The sequence below is a fragment of the Microtus oregoni genome, unplaced genomic scaffold, assembly GCF_018167655.1.
Source record: "Microtus oregoni isolate MIOR12 unplaced genomic scaffold, Mior012 000000F_ref0000247, whole genome shotgun sequence".
Lineage (NCBI taxonomy): Eukaryota > Metazoa > Chordata > Mammalia > Rodentia > Cricetidae > Microtus > Microtus oregoni.
In genome coordinates, this window is record NW_024543059.1 from 73,950,001 (window position 1) to 73,972,478 (window position 22,478).

The 22,478-nt window shown below is 43.0% G+C and overlaps 1 protein-coding gene across 3 annotated transcripts in view; it reads right to left on the reverse strand.

The window, feature by feature from the left end:
• Window positions 1-22,478, reverse strand: part of Col25a1 (collagen type XXV alpha 1 chain) — a 385,869-nt gene that overhangs the window by 190,962 nt on the left and 172,429 nt on the right. For all 3 annotated transcript variants that reach the window (XM_041633950.1, XM_041633896.1, XM_041633829.1), the window contains exons 3-4: window positions 6,504-6,548; window positions 4,594-4,601 (exon numbers count right to left, since the gene is read on the reverse strand). In XM_041633950.1, the coding sequence (XP_041489884.1) occupies window positions 4,594-4,601; window positions 6,504-6,548 (53 nt within the window). The remainder of the gene's footprint in view (window positions 1-4,593; window positions 4,602-6,503; window positions 6,549-22,478) is intronic.

Consider the following 22,478-nt stretch of genomic DNA (forward strand, 5'->3'; position numbering starts at 1 on the left):
AGCCAGTCTTGGTCACAAAGGCAATATGGAAACTGATACCTGAAACGGTGGAAGCATGAGTGGTTGTTACCGCCTTACTGATAGCTGGAAAAGGAGTACTCTCGAATGAGAAATCGGTTGTTTCTTCATTATGAAGTAGGGATGTCAGAGTTTTGCCTCTTAAAGTTCTTCAGAGATTTCGTTTCCTAATTCATCCACCACAGAACCAGCATAGTAAGCTTAGCTTGGCTTGGTCTGCCTCGCTCATCTGTCAGCAAGATTCTCACGTTCAAACTGAGTTGACAATTGCTGAAGGTGGAGGAACAAAAGAGGCTGTGCAACAGCATCGGATTGCACACCTCAGAGGGTTTAAGCGACCAACAATAACATCATATCTCTGTCAATCATGAGCAATTATAGGGCTTGGTGGACCCATGCAAGTAAAACTGTCAGTCACAAAGGGGTCTCCTGACTCTTTCTCTGGCTACAGCTATTAGACCGGCTTGATTCTATGACCTGTGGATATTTGAGTGGGACTTCCTTTTGGACAGAAGGATAGACTGTAAGACTGGGGAGACATTTGCTCAGTTTTAAAATCCTGATGTTATTCTCAGGAGAATATATCACACCAGGGCCTGGAGATGGCTCAATTGCAACGTGCTTGCTGTCAAGTCCAAGGGCCAGAGTTTGGATTCCCCAACACATATTAAAAGTCAGGCATGGGGGTGGAAAAAGCATCCTATTGGAAGGACAGAGGAACAAATTCCTGGAGCTCAATGGGCAGCTCATATTGGTGAGCTCTAGGTAGAGTGAGCAACCATGTTTCAAAATCCAGTTGGACTACAAATGGAGAAAGATGCCTCATGTCAACCTCTGGCCTCCATTCATGGACATGTAGATTATCTGCATGCATAGCACGTGCGCACACACATACACACATACACAGATACACACACACACACACACACACACACACACTATCCAAATCCGAAAGTATAATTTCTAGCTAGGAAACACAATGGTCAGACACATCACTCGAGTGAATATAGTGGTATGAGCAGAGCTTGATGCCTAAAGCACCTGCATGGGGTTCCTTAGAGCAGGATTCTACAGTGATACCTTCATGAGCAGATAGAAAAGCAGACAAATCACATTTATAATCATAAAACGGCTCTATTTCAGCTGTTCATAAATATTTTTGTCAAAACGGATTAAGGCTTAACAGCTTACTATGAAGTAATTGATCTGTGAGCTCTAATTCAAGTTGCATTTCAAGTCTTAAATTATAAATAACTGCAGTATACAAAACACAGAACTGACAAGGAAAGCGTGTAATTACGCGTACCCACACATTCTAGTGTGTTAGTCAAGTTTTCCAAGAAACATCAAACGAAGATAAAAATGAAAAGTTGATAAATTGTCCGATAAAGTATGTTTTTTTGTTTTGTTCTTCTCATTCTGAGAACATTACTGCAAGAGGGTAACAAGAACCAGTTACATTCTAACGAGAACAGAAGACAGTGAGATACGGCATCCTCCCCTGGGTCCGTCAACACATATGGATCACGGCAGTGTGCCCAGTGCTGCCCTTTCTACTACCGAGTAACTCTGACAATAAAATAAAGGATGGGAAAATGCAGAGCTGGATGCAAGGCCACGCCTCAGCATTCTGTTCACAAGAAGCCCCAGTCCCCCAGGAGGTCAGCAGGAAAGATTCCTGGAGTCCTGGAGGACTTCATTCCTATAGGTTTTGTGCCAAGGGTTGCCCAGCAGAAGCAAGACTATAATCTCAGCAGAGTACATGAAAAATAACAGAATGAAAACGAAGGTCCTTGTGTTTAAAATGGTAACACACCTGGAGATCCACACGGGAAGTAGTTTCATACTTGTGGAGAGAGCTGAGCACAATTTAAGGACACCAATGAGGGAAAGGAAATTTTTCTAAAAATAGGATTGCATTAACTTCAGACTTTGGTTCATGGAAAAGAATAAAAGGAAACCCACATATAAAATGAAAATGATGCTTAAAATAGGAAGTATAAGATCACCAGACATTAAAATTGCCTATAGTTGGATGTGTCTGCAGATAGGAAGGACATTGGTAGGAAGTCTGTCTAATCATAACAGTACCACTATTCATTAATATTTATTCATACCGGGCGGTGGTGGGGCACGCCTTTAATCCCAGCACTCGGGAGGCAGAGGCAGGCGGATCTCTGTGAGTTCGAGACCAGCCTGGTCTACAAGAGCTAGTTCCAGGACAGGCTCCAAAACCACAGAGAAACCCTGTCTCGAAAAACCAAAAAAAAAAAAATATATATTTATTCAGACCATGGTAATTGCCTATAAAGCTACCTATTCTAAAGGAAAACTAGATGGAAGGCAGCTGCTTCTTAGAAATCCTGGGTGGGGGAGGGGGGGTAAAAAAATGAGGGGCTCAACAGAATTTCATTATGAGATCATTTTAACCATCTCAGAGCCCCAGGCAGAGCAACATAAGCAACAAGATACAACTCCATTGCATTACAAAAGGCTGCACAGTTTATGTATTTTTCTTCCTTTTCTTCCAACTGCTAGTGTACCAGCTACTTTTCTATTGCTGTGATTAAACACCAGGACCAAAAAGGATTTATGTAAGGAGTTTATTCTGAATTATAGCTTAGAATTCATCTTATGGGGAGGCGCGGCAGAAGCAGGCAGTCTGACTCCCTCCAGCAAAGTTGGACCTTCTACCTCCTCAAGCAATGCCACCGCCTGGGGGGAAAGTGTGCGCACTCCTGAGCCTGTGGGGGACATTTCTCCTTTTAACTGCCTCTCATCTGATCCTCATGTGACCAGTTTGAACTGTCTCTTACTTAGCATGAAAACACAGGGTCACAACGTATGTCTTTGAAGTAGTTAGCTGCCCTTGTCATGGCCTGTTTGAAATGAAGTTCAGATAGCATGGAGGGGAGGTCACGCTTGCTTTATAATGTGGACATTTTACTTTGACTTACCAAGCTTATAGTGTACATAATTATTAATGCCAGGGAATGTGATTTAACTATGGGCTACCTAATTTGTATAACAATGGTCTGCGTTGTAACACACTTAGGTTTCATAAAGAACTAAGCATGAAGCTGAAATTATATAAAATCAGATATATCCAACTGAATTTTAACCTCGCAAGCCCTTGGCTAAGCAGCCTTGTGGAATTAACCTCAGTGAACCTTAGGCTTCATCACTGGGCAATGGGGCTAGCAATATCAGAGGGCTGGCATGAATAAATATGAAATATGGGGTACAAAGTCCCTAGACAATTGCACACCAGAGAGTTGAGACCTAATCAGTTCTTTCTTTCTTTATATATAGTAAGAAAAGATACACAAAATCTTATAGCAGAAAATCTGGGCTAAGAAATAGCCCAAGCAAACAAAGGTACCATGCTACATGTTGTTTAAAGAATCAAGGAGGAAATACTTGCATCTTAAAGGTAATACCCTTGCAGACATGAGAATTAACTTCTTGATCTGACTGACAAATACAAATTCCACAGAAAGAAACCTTGAACACATCACTCCCCTGGTAACCTTGGGAGTTTCCTCAGGGGCAGTCATGTTTTGTTTTGAGTTTTAAAGACAGGCACTTAAATATGAAGGCAGAGTCAAGGCTTCTAGACCTGGGCCATGCTGTCTACTTAGCATTGAGCAAGAGCAGATAAGTCAGTCACGGAAGCGAGATCATCGCAAACGTGATTCATGGCCCATCCTTGAACATGGCAGGAAGACTGCAAAAGATATTTAGAAGCCAATGCTTCCTCTGAACAAGTCAACAAGTGTGTGTTAATCCCTCTCCCCGGACTATGCTGGCCTCAGATAAATTGGCAGTGTAGAGCCTGGGATGAGAAACTATCTCAAGGCTAACGATCGTTGCTACTGAAAAGGCCCGGTGCACAGTATAAACACGGGGGTCAGACAGCAGATAGCCAGGATATTACTCAAAAAAAATGCATCGAGCACAAAGCTGACAAGATAATCTATTCCTGTGAGTGCACAGCGGTCTGGAATGCCACAGCTATGACCTACGCAGGGAAAGAAAGGAGCACAAACTCTCCAAGGGCCACGTCTCAGGCTCCTTATGCAGGCAGGGCTCCAACAGACTTCAAAGGGAGTGCTGCCTAAGAAGGGAGGACTGGCCCCGGCGGCGCACAGGGGGTATCGCTTCCACGATCATGTTGCCATCTACATTTGGTGGGCCGGCGAGTCCAAATATCTCAGCCACGAGTTTAAACAGATGGAAAAAGAAGTGTGAAATAGTTGGGAGACCTGCGTGCAAAAGCAATCTCAGGATTCCAGGAAAAAGACTCAAAACCAGGGGCTTCATGTGTTACCCCGAAGTCTCAAGAGAGTAATCAGTGTGTGACAACATAAAAAAAATAAAGCCCACCCCAAAAACTGCGTTCTAGTGTAGCACATGACCCAAAATATTCTAGTAAAGAAATCATCTTCCGCATTTAAACATTCGTAAAAGGTCAATCCTAAATGAAGCTTCCACCATATCTGTTTTTAACGAGGTTTTAACATACGTGGATCCTGGTTAATGTAGAAAGAGCCGAACTCATCAGACTATACTTACAGGAGGACCTGTGGGGGGGGTGAAAAGAGAGAAAGAGAAATTAGTGAATATAAATGTTGAAATTAATTAATAGATATCATTATAACTACCAGCACAATACTAATGATACAAAGGGGACTTACAACACAGTGAGTCCTAGATGTTTTCTTTACATCACAGACTTGGAGATGACAGAAAAAATAAATTTATGCCCAAACACAAATTGTGCATAGAATTTGGACAAACTGTCAGGTTCTCCAAAGCCTACTAATATGCATCTGAGAGACTTGTGAATTTGAAATAAAACTACATAATACAAGTGAGTCTAAGTAAAATACGAGCCAGGAGAACCTTGACTGTGTTTGAAGGCTACTCCAGAGACCTGAGCTTGATAAACACAGTCAAATGAGCAAAGCCTACCATCGGCTGAAGGCTTTCCTTCAAGAGTGTCCTTCCTTCAATGCTTCCCCCGATACATAAAAGCCCAGGCCTAGCAACTCTGTAGGTTTCTTTAAACCAGAGCCCAGGCAAAAACTGAGAGCATTTCTGTATTTCACGCACCTTATGCTCTAAACGCCAACTCTCAGTGACTAGGCATTTGGAAGGTGATTTTTTAGCTTGTCTATAGAACTTTGCACAAGTACTCAGTTTTCATCTTCCCCCCTCAATCTTTTGAAGAAGATTACTTTGGTGATTGCTTTATCATTTCTTTTCCCTCAAGATTACTTGGGGAGAAGGGGAACCAGTGGGAGTGTAGGAAGCATGAGGTGGTGTAGGGATTGGTGGAGTCAGACAAATGGGAACAAACTGTTATAATACGTATGTATAAGGATACAAAAATGATGGGTCCCACTGCTTTTCGTGCTAACCTTAACGTTTAATTTTTAAAGAACTCTATTACAAACTCTGCCAGGCCATCCAGATTCAGGGTGGCCCAAGGCCAGCTTTTGAGAATACCTGGGAACCAGCAGCCACCCTCCCCAGCTGATGAATTTTCAGAATCCCTTTCATGTTCTCATCTTTTCTGAAAGGGTGTGGGCACTGCCTGGTCTTCCTGATAGAGACAGCTCCACTATTTCAACGACCGGTCAGTCATTGTCTTAAATATTCATAAAAACTAACACTAGAGAGTGGAGAATCCCATCTCGGAGCTGGAGTCACCATGAAAGGAAGACCTGATGTCCTCATGAGAAATAGCTCATGGCTATTGACCCGTCTAAAATCTGAGACCTCTTACAGTAAGAGCAGTAACTGACCTCCCTTATTGCTATATCTTGATTTCAGAAATATTACTTTGGCCTTTTCTACTTTACCTTACCTATAGGAATCTGTCCCGAAAGCACAAGCTACTGAAGTGAGCATCGGGAGAAATGACTGTAATAGCCGTGGCCAGATCAGTCAACTGCCCCATTTCCACAATGACATCACAGAAACCCCGAGACTAAGGATGCTGCTCTAACCACCGAAGCTCCGTGGCTGTAGCAGGAGACACCCTAGAGTCAGTAATAACAGTGGAGCAGTATGACATACTATGCCCACTGGATAAAATAGCAGAGCTTTCCAGGGTCCTCCTTAAAGTGCTAAGACAGATAAATACCCCCCCAGCTGGTCACCCAGAGAGAGGACACATGGCGATGTGGTCATAGCATGTGTGGGTGAGAACTCCAACAAGGAACACAGGCCAGGTAGACTTTGATGGCCAAGCAAGCTAGAACAGGGGTGGAAGAGTCTGTAGTTATCACAATAAACAACAGTTTGCCAATACTTCCTTCCTAAAGTTTGTTGATATTAGGGTCTATTCTTAAATCCAAAATCTAGACTAGACTTGCCGAACATATGCACACCTTCCAACAAGAGAATAGTACCTTTGGTTAAGGGGAAAAACCATAACTCCTGCACCAGAACTTTAATAACGTGAGGCAATTACTTACCAGACTCTCCTCTTCGGCCTCTCTTCCCTCGTTTCCCCGGAGGACCTGAAATATAACAGATTATTTGTAGTACAGTTCCATTTATTTTTACTGGTTGTATAATGGCTACTACATAATTTCTCCATTTCCACTCCCTGCTTTGCATCACCAGATTTAGGAAAGGGACCCAGGGCTTGTGAAGGTCAATACTCTTCCAGCATAGCTAAGCTCTATTTCATCCCCACCGCTGGTCTAGATAATCATCTACCACAAAACACTACAAAATAAGAATTTCTACTCATTCCATTTACATACCATCAATACAGAAAATATTTGCTAAAGCAAGGAGTTGAGGTGTCATTTTTCTGAAGGTCTCAAATTATAAGGACCAAATCTAAATAACTATTATTTATCTTCAGTCAGGTTCAACATGATTCTTCTGAAACTATTGGATAGCAATTAATTGAACACATACACAAAAAGGAATGTATTTGAAAGATATTTCTGTTAAATGTGAATGTAATGGAATTCCTTGATATCACCTGAGTAAGTTAATGACCCCATTAAATGCATTGTGTGTATGTAAGTGGTTACTTTTAAGTTTGATTTTTCTATGAAGACAAAATCATTATCTCCTAATGAACAGTTAGCCTCAATGGTGATGCAATTCAAAAAGTAGAAAAACAAACAACAAATAAACAAAAACATCCTTAACTTTTTTATTTCAGTGAGTTGCCTATAAGGACAAGCAAGCCAGACTATATCAGATTTAGTGCATCAAATTCTAGCCAATTTCACCTCAAGACAGTGTTCTCAATTACACTACTTCTATCTGCATGTCCTGGGGTAAAAATAGCTTCTACTGAATTATGGCTCCAGTGAACAGAAGAGAGTAATCAGCCCACAGTGAGGACAGAGGGCTTATAATACTTGCTGGGAGAAAAAGCCAAGGAAAACAGAGTACTGCCTGCTGCCAAAAAAATGAACTGCTGAGTAGAGCTCATGGCTTCTAAACCCCAGAAAGTTCCAGAGACACGGCGACTGTCATCATGAGTCTGAGTTATCATCCCATCAGATGCTACCATGAGTGGTGGAAACACTAGTGGGCCACCCAGCTTCTCCTCTAGCCTCGCACAGGGACGTATATCCATTTGTGTTGATAGCAGGGTAAAAAATAAATATATATAATCAAGCACTAAAATCAATTGAAGATGTTAGGAGGCCCAGCTTTACAGCAAAACCCAAATGATCAGTAGACTTTTGGGTTTCTTTCTGTATTCTAGAATAAGAGGAGAATTCATGCACACTCATTCCCAAGGATTGGGACAGGAAAATCAAGTAAGTGAACAAACATGATAGGACCTTCCTTTATAAGACAAATATATATTTATACACTTGCCCAAACTCACACACAGACCTTTTTATTGACAGACTCCAGTATTTATAACGCCTTAAGATTAGAACTCAGATGTTTGGTATAAAATCACCTAAACCAGTGAAACTTAGCAGGCCCATGTGTGACTGACATGATTAATATTAGGAGCCATTAACTGTTTTTCAAGCAGGGAATCTAAGAGTTCTAAGAATTGATACATAATTCAAGTGATAACAAGAACAATCCACATTTAAACTCATAGAAGAAGAAACTTAGTATTCAAAGGTAAGGAGACAGAGTCAGGAAGACCAGAGGCTCAAATACAATCAGAGACATTCTGACTGGCTGCTCACTTACCAATAAATAATAACTACTTATCCACTGGGGATTAGCTTACTTTCTTTTCTCTACGAAGATGCTCCCTTAAAACAGTAAAGTGCATGAAGCTAACACAGTAAGTTTATTATACTTTTTGAAGAGAATCTAAAGTAAAACGAAATCCTCGCAAGTTAAGAAAGTGAGCAAAGAAGAAAACTTTGTCTTCAGGAGGCACCCAAAAGCCAGAGTCATGTTATTTCTGAACATGTCTTCTTCGAATATTCAATCACAAATCTTCGAGAAATCAATCAAATGTCACAGCAACTATGGAACAAAAGATAATGGAGAGGATGATGTCTCAAAGATGGCACCCGCTGAAGATGACAGAGTTCTATGAAGGATATCATAATATTTGAGAGCCAGCGAAGTCACACCAAGTTGTAAGATGAGAGTCTAAAATAAGTTTTGACTCTATGAAAAATATTGGATTGAGAGAGAGTATATTATAACGATAACTGGATGGAAAAGCCTAGAGTGGGTGACTCCTAACGTGAGAGAAGCAAGCTAAAGGACTGAACAAAATTCTCAGCAACACCTACATATCTTGTTGACAAAGAGTAGCCCGAAGTTTAAAGAAATCCAATGTACAGATAAAAACACTGGTCTTGCCTCTGATTTTAAGATCAGACCCAAAAGTGAAAAGCAGAATAGAAGAGATGAGCCGGATAATGAAAGACTGCAAAGCAGCAAGAAAGATGAAAATTCCCAGACCAAACTCATGGTGAGAGCTGAGAAGCTGGGCGGTGGTGGCACACGCCTTTAATCCCAATCCTCAGATGGCAGAGGCAGGCTGATCTCCGAGAGTTCGAGGCCAGCCTGGTCTACAGAATGAGTTCCAGGACAACCAAGGTGACATAGAGAAAACAACAACAACAAAAACAAACAAACAAACAAACAAAAACCCCAAGGGTGTGGGGAAGGGGAACTGACAAAAGGTAGTGACCTTATCCACCCATAAAGGATAACACTGTCCAAACTCTTGTTGTTTTTGCTGTTAAATGTTTTATTTTGAAATTAGCTTAATAATTGGGCTTCCATAAGGCTTCTCTATATACCCTTAGTTTTAGCTACCCTATCCACTCCCCTCTTCTCTCCCTAAACTCACCACCCCCAGGCCTGCTGAATCTCTTAACCCTCATTATTGCTCCTCTTCTTTGTTCTTACCTGTGTTCTGTTATCCCACAACTGGGAAACAATCAGGTTGTGGTCTCCCGTATGGATTTTTGTACCCTCCTCCTTTGGGTTAGCCCTGTCCTTTACACTCCTTGATTTCCCCCACACCCTTCCCTGCCTAAGCCTCCCTGTCTCCTCCTCACCTTCCTGCTTTCATTTCACCTGTACTCCACTATCTTCCTCCCTTCACATGCCCCCCAAACCCCTTCCTAGTTTTCCCCCTCAACTTGTGCTCCAATTTAAATATGCAGATAAAATACTTGCAAGTCAGCTCTGTGTATGAGAGAGAAGAGGTAGTGTTTGCCACTTGGTATCATTTTCTTTCCAGCTCCATCTATTCACCTGCAAATTTCATGATTTCACTCTTCTTGATAGTTGGGTAATACTCCACTATGTACACATGCCACACTCTCCTTGCCCAAGCTGTCAAAGCAAAGGAAAGAACTGGGGGCTGAGCGCTGGTCAGAGAGGAAACAAGTAAGCAGTAGCTCTCAGATGCACAAGAACTCCTGCGACTATCATGTGGGAGTAGAAAGGCCTGGAGGAGACATCAGTGCACGCTGGGTGCTCCTCCAGACACGCTGGGGTGCTCCTCCAGGCATGCTGGATGCTCCTCCAGGCATGCTGGATGCTCCTCCAGGCATGCTGGATGCTCCTCCAGGCATGCTGGATGCTCCTCCAGAAACGCTGGGGTGCTCCTCCAGGCATGCTGGATGCTCCTCCAGGCATGCTGGATGCTCCTCCAGGCATGCTGGATGCTCCTCCAGGCATGCTGGGGTGCTCCTCCAGGCATGCTGGGGTGCTCCTCCAGGCATGCTGCATGCTCCTCCAGACACGCTGGGGTGCTCCTCCAGATACGCTGGGATGCTTTTCCAGACACTCTGGGGTGCTCCTCCAGGCATGCTGGGTGCTCCTCCAGGCACTCTGGGATGCTCCTCCAGATACACTGGGATGCTTCTCCAGACACTCTGTGGTGCTCCTCTAGACACGCTGGGGTGCTCCTCCGGGTACACTAGGGTGCTCCTCCCTGGACTAGCACTCTGACAGCTGCAGCTGTTGGTAGGGAGGCACCTGCCTGTCCACAGAGGTGATGGCAGGTCATCCTTCTTGAACCACCCTCTTCATCTTCAGCAGCCTAAACCAGGCTTTCCTTCAGATGTTTGGATTAACCTTACAAGCACATGCAGATCAATTTCAGAATCTTCCCCCTACCACCTCCAGGCCTCCTAAACTTGCTCGCTTACTTGATGCCTAGAATTCCTTCAAGGTGGCCCAAAGCTTGTTGTTCCACAAATAGAATCAAGAGGTTTATACAGCAAATGCCTGGCTAAAATGCATGCCCTCTATGATCATAAAATGTCTTTGTGTCAACATACTCAGGAGCTTGTATGCAACCTAAACAGTTCCATACTGAGCTTGACAGTCAGAGCACCCTGGTTACCAAACTGGGTTGCAACTGTTTGGAGTCAAAAGTTTACCAGCTAAAGCAAGTTTAGAAAGTTCTACATTTTAGTATGCGCTCTGTGCACAAGTACTCCTACAGCCAACACCATCTTCTCTGTGCATCCTTCACTCCACACTCAGTACTGTGACTTGTCCTGCTGCTGCTGTTCATTGTTAAACCCTGCACTCTACAGACTGAGAGGCTGGACATGACCACCGGCAGAAATGTTCCAGGAAGCTTCACTTCATCACTATCTTTCCTTGTATCTCAGAGGCCGGCTGTAAAGGTTTATTCTCTGCCCTATCCATCACCATGTGTGAGCAGTCAAATGTCACCGCTAGCAATTGGCCCAGAGCCGCTTGTTTCGTATTTAGAGAATACGACCCCTGGTCTATTTGGTACCTGCTAGCTTACTTCATAGCAAGTAAACATTTAAATAAACATTTCTTTTACTATTCATGTATTCACGTCCCTGGATTTTGTCCCACCAGGACTCTAGTTAGACTAAGAAAAATATATAAATCCATAATCTGTCAGTACAATTGCTCACTGTATTTTAGGGTAGTTTTGCTTGATTGGCATTTGAGAGAGTGTCTGGCTATATAGACTGACTTGGAGGGTGCATGCTACTTAGCCCAGGTTGGCCACAAATGCCTGTCCTCTTGCCTCAGCCTCCTAAATGCTAGGATTAGAGTATAATCCGCAGCAACTGGCTGTACTTTGGCCATAAACAACCACCATGATGGCGCAGAGCTTCTATTTTTATGCCCTAAGTAGGTCATATGTTTTTAATAAGTTGTGAACATCTACAGTGTAAAATGGTCCTTTACGGTTAGAAAAGCTGTTCTCTCAAAGTGCTTAGAGAACTTTTTAAGATAAAATTTTAAAAAGCCAATGTTTAATTTTGTGGATTTTTTTTAAAAAAATATGTTCAAATTTTTATAGGAAAAATGTGATGATTCCAAATAAAACTTCTAAAACCTAAAATATAAATTGTGTTCACTGAAGATAGTTATTTGCTTTGTTTTGTTTAATGCGTGGGAGTATAGTTGGGTGGCAGAGTGCTTGCCCTACATGCAAAAAAAACCCTGGGTCTGATCTCTGCCTTCCCAAACAAATGCGACCCACAGAAGGTGTTAAGAGAGAGGAAAGAACCCTCTTGAGTGGCAAATAAATGTAGATTCATCAACAACAGACCACATAAAGTCAGCTGAGAGGTCAAAGGCATGGTTATCCTTTACATGTAAAATACAAAACATTCTTGGAGGAGCATCCAAACCATTTTAAAAGTCGATAGTCTGGAAGAAAATGGAACAGTTATTCCAGAACATGCTTATTAGGTGAGTTCTTAAACAGCAATGATTCTTTTCTGGCAAAGGGAATTTTTATGTTTTTTTAAAAAGCTATCAGAAGTATGACTCTTGCATTACCTAGTCATTTTAAAATAAAGCAGGGATATAATAATTGTCATTATTTTAATATATATAATATATGTAATATATAATAATATGTAATTATTATATATATTATTATAAATAAATGAGGGGATCTGTCATGACTGAGGCAAGTGTAGTTCCCACAGCTTTCCTATGAGAGGACTTCCTTTCTGATCAGTTTCTCTCCTAGATGGAGGTCAATAGTTCCAACCTCCTAGACTTCCAACCAGCCATTCACATCTAACCTCAGGTTAATCAAAACCTTTCATGTTGACTCAGAATCAACTGGCATTTATAGATTGTATAGCTAGGAACACACACACACACGCACGCACGCACGCACGCACGCACGGCACCTGAAGACTCAGAAGAACATACTAAATATGACTATGCAAATGAAAGAAAGATTCCTAAGCCGAGTGCAAGCAAACTGCTAGGGCTTCCATATAGATTTTTTCCATCCAGATATGGAATTCCAGTAAATGATTGGTGTTTCGCTCTTCAGATAATAAATATGGAGCCTCCAGCAGAAAGACAGCCGCTTGCTGACTGAACGGGGCTGACGGAGCGCAGTTGTTATTTCTACCATTCTGTCCCCACACGTAACGTGTTTCATTATTAAGCTACCAGAGTGCTTTGCCCCGTGATCCGACAGGGGATTTATCATGACAGCTTGTTTGAGTTTCTAGCCATAGGGGAGAAAGCTGCAAGACATGGTGGCAGAGGAGCAGGAAGTAGGCGTGCATCTTTGTAGATTATGTACCACCTAACAAGGTTTTTTTTTTTTATTTATTTTATTTTATTTTTTTTAAAGGGTTTGTTACCAAACTCCAGGAAGAAGAATTAGACGATCTCATTAGCTTGCATGTTTTTTTTTTAGCAGACTCTCTGGTAGCTGACAAAGGTTTTAAAGGGTTGGTAAACAGAAAGAATGAACCAGAAGCTCAATAGAGGGAGATAGTAATTTGAGTTCTTTTGTTTTACAGTGTGATTAGCATAAGACAATCCGGAAAATGGAGCAGGATAACTAGGCCTTTGTACTATGATGCCCTGTGACATCAGAGGGAAAAAAACCTGTAAAGAAAATATTATTACAATAAATACAGAAGCAAATGTGAAAGTGTCTGAGCTCTCTCTCTCTCTCTTTCTATCTATCTATCTCTCTCTCTCTCTCCTGGTTCTTAAATTTAGCAATAGGTAGGTGTCAGAACACGGTCCAAGGATGGAACCCTGCGAGAATTCTAAGTACTTGTGAGGAAACTCCAAGAAAACAAGATTCTTGTGGCCACAGCTCCTTCAAAACACAGAACTGTTCTTAGAATGTGTTTTCAGGCTCCTCCCAGGTGTGGCAGGTAGGCGTGAGCTTACCTCAGCTGCTGCTATTCATGTGCCTCTATGGAAAATCATGGTTTTTTTTTTTTTTTCCCCCACACGCAGCTTGTCCTTGTGATTGTATACTTTACTCCAGGGGACTCTTCTTAAACCTCAGAGTATAAATTGTCTGATGCTCTGAATAAAACTGGTTCTTGCACAACCCTTTGTCCTGCCTCATTTTAGGCCTCACTCTCCCAGGCTCACACTGACAACTAGAGTGGTAAATAGGTTCATTGGGTATCTTTTAAAATACAAAAGAAGCCGCCATAATTGAGATGATTAGAAAATACACGTTAAGTTCCTTAAATAAAGAGTTATTGTGTAAACTAAGTTCAATAGAATACATTTTCACATATACTTTTATCTTTATCCCTATTTGAGTGGTAACAAAAATGAAGAAATTGAGAACTTAATCCATTTTGACATGACCTATATCCCATCCACATGCATATTTGTGAATATACATGACTTAATCAGGTTCAGTCTGCTCCCATGAGCAGACACCTCATTATACAATCATTAGTATGGAACTGTTAAGTTCTGCTGGTACGCTTTGAAGTCGGTTGTTAATACTAGCGTGAGAAAGGATTACTATGAATATAATAAATCCTCTAGACATCTGACTGGAAGTTACTGTTCTCTGAATATATTATGCTAAAATAAACGTGGGCATATCAAAAGCAAGTCTTGACTGTTAAAACATTTAAAGTCAAAGTGTGAGCGGCTCATGCCATTAGCACTGCACGTGAATGTTTGGTTTGTTCCTGGGAAGATGGAAAGAATAACATTAGCTTGTACCTAACGGCGTCATGATGCAGATGGCAATGGTCATACCATAGTCACCCACAGGACAGAGGAGAAGCAGCACAGCAGAGAGGAGACCTCTTCACTTGACCCAGAAACAGTGCATATAGGGATGAGACAGCCTGGAGTAAGGAACAAACACACTCAGCCCTGAGCACTGCCGCTAACCATGTAGTCACTGAGGAAGGACTTACATTTGCAATGGGGCTGGATGAGTGCCATAGGCAGAGGTTCCTGAACCCTTCAACTTGAAGCTATTAGGAAATTCTCTGGGAAGTCACAGCAAGAAACTAAATATTGGCTAGCCAGATGATGTTCTCAAGAAAGCTATGTGGTTCAAAACTAACAGGGCAGCAAGGTGGGTAATGGGTCTTCCCCAGAAGCTGAGGCACATGATGATAAAAGGAAGGGGGGGGGTAAAATAAAGGTACTGAAGGTAATATTCGACAAAGTGAGTCAAGATGGTAGGTTTAGACGATGGCCGGAGGGTGGGGGGCAAATTGGCAAAGTCAAACAGCAACAGGCCGTCTCCAAATTAGAGCCTTGTAACATTAAAGGGTTGATAACAGTACACGCAGGTGTACACACCAGTAAGTTCAACAAGACTTCCCTGTTACCTACACAACATCAGGTGTCAGTCTTGGAAGCAGTAAGAGAACACTGGCATGTTAATACCAACTAAATCCCCTGCTTTTTGTAAGGCAAGAGGCACCAGCGTTTAAAGTTAAAAAAAAAATGCATCTCTTCAGAGAACACTATTTTTTCTTTTAATTTGGCATATAGAGAAACTGGAGGTCAGTTTCATGAATACGGTTATGAATTTCTACCCACTAAATGGTATGAATATTTTAGCCAGTATATAACAACATACCCTAACACTGAGACCAGATCAACTGAGATTCCATAGCTCTTCCTCCTGATTAATTGTAATCCATGAAATCTTTTCAGGTTTTTCCACCGACACATGGTACCTTGATTCAGAATTTCCACTAGGATTATTGATTTGAGCCATCTTTGAAAGAAGGAAACAGCAGATCCTAGAAAACCAGATTCTATGTACCTTAATGTTGTTTTTACAGAATCGTATGCCTGTATTCTGCAAGATGGAAGGACTATCCGAAACTCCGTGTTACCTGAAAACAACATGCTTCTTGGATAAACAAAGACCATTTCCACTAAACAAGCACACTTGCTGTCTAGAGTGGCAGATAGCAAGTGTGGTTGTAAGAGCAGTAACCCACACAAATGCCAGTTAAGTATGGTTAAGTGTGGTTGTAAGAGTAGTAACCCATGCAAATGCCAGGTCAGTTTGCTGACCTTCTGGCCAAGGTGCAAGTGTTTTCATTCTACAGGCATAATAGTGATCGCCAGGGCCTGAGGAAGGAACGGGTAAAGGTGGTGCAGCAGAGTACAGTAGTCAGAAAGCCAGTCGGGGCTCACAATGCCGTTAGATTTTCCAGGACTGTGGCCGGAACTAGGGTGTGGTGATGAACAGAAGCAATTATACTGCGCTTCCCGCGGGCTCGGCTAACCCCTTGGACTGATGGCTGCAGCTGAGAAATTCCAAAGGGATTGAGGAGGGGAAGTGCTCAGGCTATGATTGCAGGCACACAAATCCCTCTGGAGCCCCAGTCATTCCCCCTGGGTATACGCAACCATGAAGCCCAGTTGTTTGATCTTACGACACACTCCGCTCCCTCGTGGAGAGATGGGAGGCTCCGAGGAAGTAAGGATGCTTGGAGTCAGTAGTGTCACAAGTTGTAATGAGCAACAGTTGGTCTTTGGTCAGAAGTTATAACCGGACGGGGCAACTTCATGTTCTAGAATAATGTAAACAACTGTCTTCTACATGCATTTTGTTGTGTTTATAGTGCTATGAAATATTGCTGCAGTGACAAAATAATACCAAACGGCTGACAATGACCTTACATGCTTTCTCAATGTGTGTTCATATATAAGAATAAACTCCATTAATTCCACCCTAACTCTCCTATTAGGTAAAATAATCAAACACTGACCACTAATTAGAAGAAACCAGGTCCAGATAACTATTCAACAACTTCTGTCTTCATATAAAGACTCTCCGGTTTGGCCACCGGGAGTAGATGTTGAACTATGATTGACAAGGCGTTCTTTCAGATGTCAGGAGTCACGGTTTGGTAGGATCCTTTTATTATTATTATGTCATATCAGCAATCAATGATGAAATGTGATTTGATCGGATTAAAAGTAGCACATAGCCACCCTTGGTAGTGTTGGGTGTAGTGCTGAACCCGTGTGCGCTGTCAGTCATGTAAATCCAGAGCCTGGAGCTGAGCGGAATCCTATCAAAGTCTTCTCTGCGTGTCCCACCTGCCCGAGGGTGACACACAGATCATCGGATGTTAGCCCCAGTGACAGCTGCAGAAACTTACTCAGTGAAGTTAAAATAAGCAGCAAGCTAGACCTGTGGTGATGGAAATGTCTGGATGTCTCTCTCTGTCTCTCCATCTCCGTCTCTGTCTCTCCTTGTGGTGTGTGCGTATGCACACATGTGTCTAAGTACACACGCATGTCAGTGTGGAGACCAAAGGTCAACCTTAATGTCACTTCTCAAGAGGCATCCGCCTTGTTTTTGGAGACATGGTTGGTTTCTCATTTGCCTGGAGTTCACCAATTACGCTAGAATATTGAGTGCCACCAATGCTACCTGTCTTTGCCTTCCAGCTCTGGCATTACGGAGCACACGGCCACATGCAGCTCTTCTTGATTCTAATCCTCATGCTTACACAGCAAGCACTTTGCTGCCTGGACACCCTCCCTGGCCCCTGAACATTCAGTTTTTTAAAAAATGGAGTAAATGAAGACCAAACCCAGTCAGTCCTAAAGCACTGGTTGCTAGGCAGTTTGAGAATACACTATCACCCAGTCCCTGCCCCCACATAATGACCACCCTTGCCACTTTCCTGGAGCTGCTGGATCTCTGCACAAAACAAGTACTAAAAGGAGTGCTTAGCCCATCAGAACATCTTTGAAACTCCCAACCCTCAGCCTGTCTGACGTATGACATCTATGATCTACTCGTGCCTATAACATACCACTTGGTCAAAATTCAGAATAGCACCGCCCCCATTCCCACAATCAGTGGAGTTTCTTGTAACGCCATACTGTGTACTTATTGACAAGTCTGTCTCCAACTACTGTTCTCACACACTTGAGGACCAGGAGCCCACCAGATTTATCACTGAGCCCGAGAGTCGAGGGAAGTGACAGCACACTGAGGGTCTGTGAATCTGTGTCTGTGAGAGGATGAGTTCAAACTGGATCTAATTCCATTGTGTCACTTGGAAGTTCTCAGGCGGTGTCACTTTTATTCCGACACAGTGCTTGTGAAATCTCAGGATTCCCCTGCATACAGGTGTGGCCTGTCACATAGAAACTCAGAGATACCAAACTCCCAACCCCAACAGGTCTCTGGGCGTCTGAGCTCTTTGTCTTCCTCCTGTCACTTAAGGTACAAGGTCACAAGACCACCCTATGGGCAAAAAAAACCCCCAAAAAACAAAAAAACAAAAAAACAAATGGTAAAAAGAAGTTTGGAGGCCCAGGTGTGATTCTGTACACCTTCAATCCCAGCACTCAGGAAGCAGAAGCAGGTGGATCTCTTTGCATATGAGACCAACCTGGTTCACCAAGGGAGTTTTGTGATAGGCTGGGCTACATAGTATGACCTTGTCAAAAACAAAAATAAATAAACAAATACTCTTTCATCTTACTCACTATAGTAACCATGTTTAGAATGAATGTGTGTTTTTAAATGTCCACACCTTTTGAGCACGTACAATCAATGAGAAGAGATCCCATGGCCCCCCACCCAGTCCCCTACCATACCAGTTTTGATTAGGAATCTTTCAGTTCAAATATAGTACAAGTCTTTGGGTTTTAGAGAAAAAAAAATGGCGAAAATATTTTTATCCTTACAGCATTCTAAAATTAGAACACGACGGAGGTTCTTTCCCCCCAGTGGACAGTTTTCTTGCCAGAAAGGAACTTCTATTTGGTTTCACTGACGGCCATTTAGGACATGGGGAAGCATAGTAGAATAGTTTCTCTACAGGAGAATGTATTCTTCATGTTCCAGGGCAAAGTTGTTGTTTTCTTTTCCAGGGAGTAGTGTGTGCGCTGTTTTTAGGCACACATGAAAGTAATCTGGTCCCCGTGAGACTGCCTTTGGCGGATGCTGCCTGTTTGGAAGCCAAGATTATGGTAATGATTTAAGAAGGGAAAGAAGCAAAGGGGAATAGAAGGAAGAGATGGAAGAAAGAGGATTAGGGAGGTGAAAACTTTCCCCAGTTCAGCTCAACAGAAAGTACATCTAGGAAAACTGAGAGGAGTGGCCAATCTCAAAGCCAAAGGCCCTGGGGTAGAGGAGCCGACATTGAGTATTGAGTATGTTTTAGCTGGATGGACAAAAGGAACGCCCAACTCAAAACCTGTGCTCCCAAGTTCATGTCGCACTCTCCCACTCAACACCCAGAAGCCTGCGGGGACTTGTCCCACAGCTTTCGGTGGCTCCCCAAGACCAGCTGTGGAGGACTTCAGTAGCTTGGATGCAGGCCAGCACAGCAAGCCCCATGCTGGATTTGGGAAACTAATCCCCCCCATTATTGCTTTTTCACAGGTGGACACCTGCCCTTTCCCCTTCCCAAGGCCTGATGACATATTAAAGGCCTCCCAAACTCAATGGTGCCTTCGGATCGCTGCGTCTGAAAGAGGACGAATGCGACCATGAAGCGCCAGTAATGAGTTAGCGGGATATTTAGTCTAGGGAACCAGCCCTCGCAACAGATTGATCATTTGTGACAGGCGAGCTAAAAGGCGGGTGGAGGGGGCGGTGAAAAACAAACGTAAAATTTTTAAAGTTATCAAATTGTCAGAAACAAGTTAACTTCTAATTCTACTGTGGTGAACCAGATACCTTCCTATGCATGACTGAAGATTTTAAAAAAAAAAAAAAAAACTTATCATGAACTCAATGGGCCTCTGTTGGGCTACTGTCTAATCCCAACTCCATCAGCTATGTGATTCCCTCTAAATGTAGTTCATCTGAGTCTCAGCTTGCTCATCCAGAGACACGGGCCACCCGGTCTTTCTAATCTTACACAAGCACAGGCTCCAGATGACAAGGAAACCAAGAACGAGGTTGTATTTTGACAAAACTGCCTTGCGGTTGAGGAAGTCATCTACAGTGCACAGTGAGATTATATACGAGATGAACGCTCTGTGGCTAACTGCGCAAGACAAGTAACCCCTTCCCTTGACACTTTAACTGCTCTAAGAATATTTCAATCCTAAAATTTCAATAGTTTTATATTCTCCGGGAAAGCGACAAACATCCAAAGGGGGGGGGGGCTATTTAAAGCGAACGGTACTTAGTTACTTGAAAAATTTGGCTGTCTTTCATGCCAACTTTAGATTGTTTATTCAAGTCAGAGCATCTGGGACTCAATCAACGAGGGGCGTCCCAGGAGCTGAGCCTGCTGAAGTCCAAAGATGAATGTCGGAGCACATGTGAGACATAAGTGACAAGGAAATGGAGCTGAAGGGGAAGCAGAGCATTTACCGCGATCCCAAGAAGAGCAGGCTGAGCTACGTGAAATGAGATGCGTGTAGCTACCTAGCCTCTTCTCTGGAACACACAGGGGACACCTGGGTGGGCATTGGCTGGGTACTCTGGAGATGGCGGGCTTCTGAAGATTTGAAAACACATTTTCATGTATTTGCCTCAAGAACAGACCTATACACACTTACCTGAAACAGATAAACATCAAAGGGCACATATTTAAAGAAAAATGAGGTAATTATATCATAGAAAATCTAGGAAATGGAAAGGAGTAATTGGACAGGAATGCTTCACTTCTCCAACCTGGGCATTGTTGACATGGGTGTATTTGGACAGCCACATGTGACAAGCTTGCTTTACACGTGCGACGCTGTGATCCTTTAACGTCTCTCGCCCCCAGCATCCTCACTGCTCATCAGTTAGTCCCTTTGCTCTTACTTAGTTGCTCTCCTCAGCCACACTTGGTTAAGTAGATATTTCTTCTTAGAATGAATTAACAATCCTCATAGATTTTACTCTTGAACATCTTGTTGAACACACAGTTGACGATAGTTAATGATATATTAACGTTCCCGGGCATGCAGGGTTTTATTTTTCTATGCTATGGTCTGATTCCTTGGGAGAGGAGAACCAAACAGCTGAAGATGGCCAATGCCCTGTTCTGTGAGAACTAACACACATGACCCTAATCATTTTTGCAAAACATGCGCACGAACTAACTTGTTGCTAGAAGTGCTAGGATTTCTAGCCTTGGTACGTGTGCCAACATGTGGTTATCTCATTAATTTTGATACTTTTAGTTACCAGAGGAAAGATGTTACCTCACTCTACCTGCTATTTCTTCAAGCTGGACTCCAATTTACAGCTCTCCTCCCTGCAGGCACCCTCGGCTTCTGTCTTTCCCGCAGGGTGCATCCCGAGAGCAATGGGCAGTCTTTCTGTCCTTTTGGCGGGCATTTGAAGTCATTCTTATCACTAAGGCTTTCTTTCCTGGGTGGAATATAGCACAGACAGATCCCAGAAGTCCCAGGTGGTAGGACTTCATGCTCTCTGCCATTACAGCATCAACATGGGTCTCTCTAGTGACGGGTAGTGATTTCACCATAGCTGTTTTTTTCTGAGGTCTGTACCACAGATTCACTCACATTCTCAGCTTGCGGGCCCTTTTGCATGCTCCCCCCACTTCTTTCTGAAACCTTTGAAGACTGTGAAATGACAAACACCATGACCACTGCACATCCCCAACCTCACCAAGATGTCTTATTTCTCAATACTTGATGTCGCAATCGGCACCACAGCTGCCAAGCTAGTCCTTGGCCAGATGTGCTCCATCAGTTGCGTAACTCTATAGGGGGCCCACATAAAGCTTCAGCCTGCTCAGCTCTACCCTCACCGCAGGCTGTCCTAAGGCAGCAACACAGGGTGAGATTCAATGGCTTCGTCTCCACTTCCTCTATGTCCTACGGCTGGTACCTGCAAACAGGTATTATCAGCTGGAGCTTTTCTCTGATGACAGACTGGGGTTGGGGTAAGGTAGAGGGAGAAGAGAGAAGAGGAGATCATAGGAGAAGAATAGAGAAAAAATAGGAGAAAAGGGACAAGAGAGAGGGGGAGGGCAAGGCAGGCACAGGGGTTGGAGAAGGGGGAGAAACCGATTGACCTATTAAGACTTTGTTCTCTTGCCTCAGAAGAAATAAGCCGCTTTAATACTATCTAACTCCTATCTGCCATTTCTGGGGCAATTCCTCCCTTGAAATCACTGTAGGATTTGGAAAGACCAGACATAAGCTCCATGATGGGGATCAAGAGGAATAGCGCATCATTAGAACCATCGGGAGGAATCTAAGTTCATTTTCTGAGCAGGCTGTTCCACTTGGTGAGTATTGGCTCAAAAAAGAACAACACTTAGTTCAGCAGATCTCCTTTAATAAGTGCCCCCTTGGACTGCGGCTTCATGGTACAGCATTTTACCGCTGATTGCCAGAGAGAGAGAGGGCTGAGCTCTGAACTGCAACACGACGCATCCTTCACACAACACTGCCGCCTTTTCTGTCTGTGTGGTCCAGATGATCGGTGTGCCTCTGTTCCTTCTAGCAGTAACTTAGAGAGGTTAAGATGCTATTACAACTTTCCTGGTTGCGTTCCCTAGAGGCTGAGAACACGCCATCCTTCGGTGTCTTCTCACAGATTACATCTTCAAGGGTCTATTATTTTGCTGTTCACTTTTGGATCTACCAGTTTTTCGATGTTATTCCCATGATGCCAATAACTACACCTGAAAATAGTTATTTAACAAATAGAAACAAAAGAAAAAAGATGTAAACCCCCCCCCAAAGTGAATTAATACATTGTTACATATAATTACTCCTTGAAGCAACTTGCTAAGATGGTAATGTCTTGTGAACTTTTA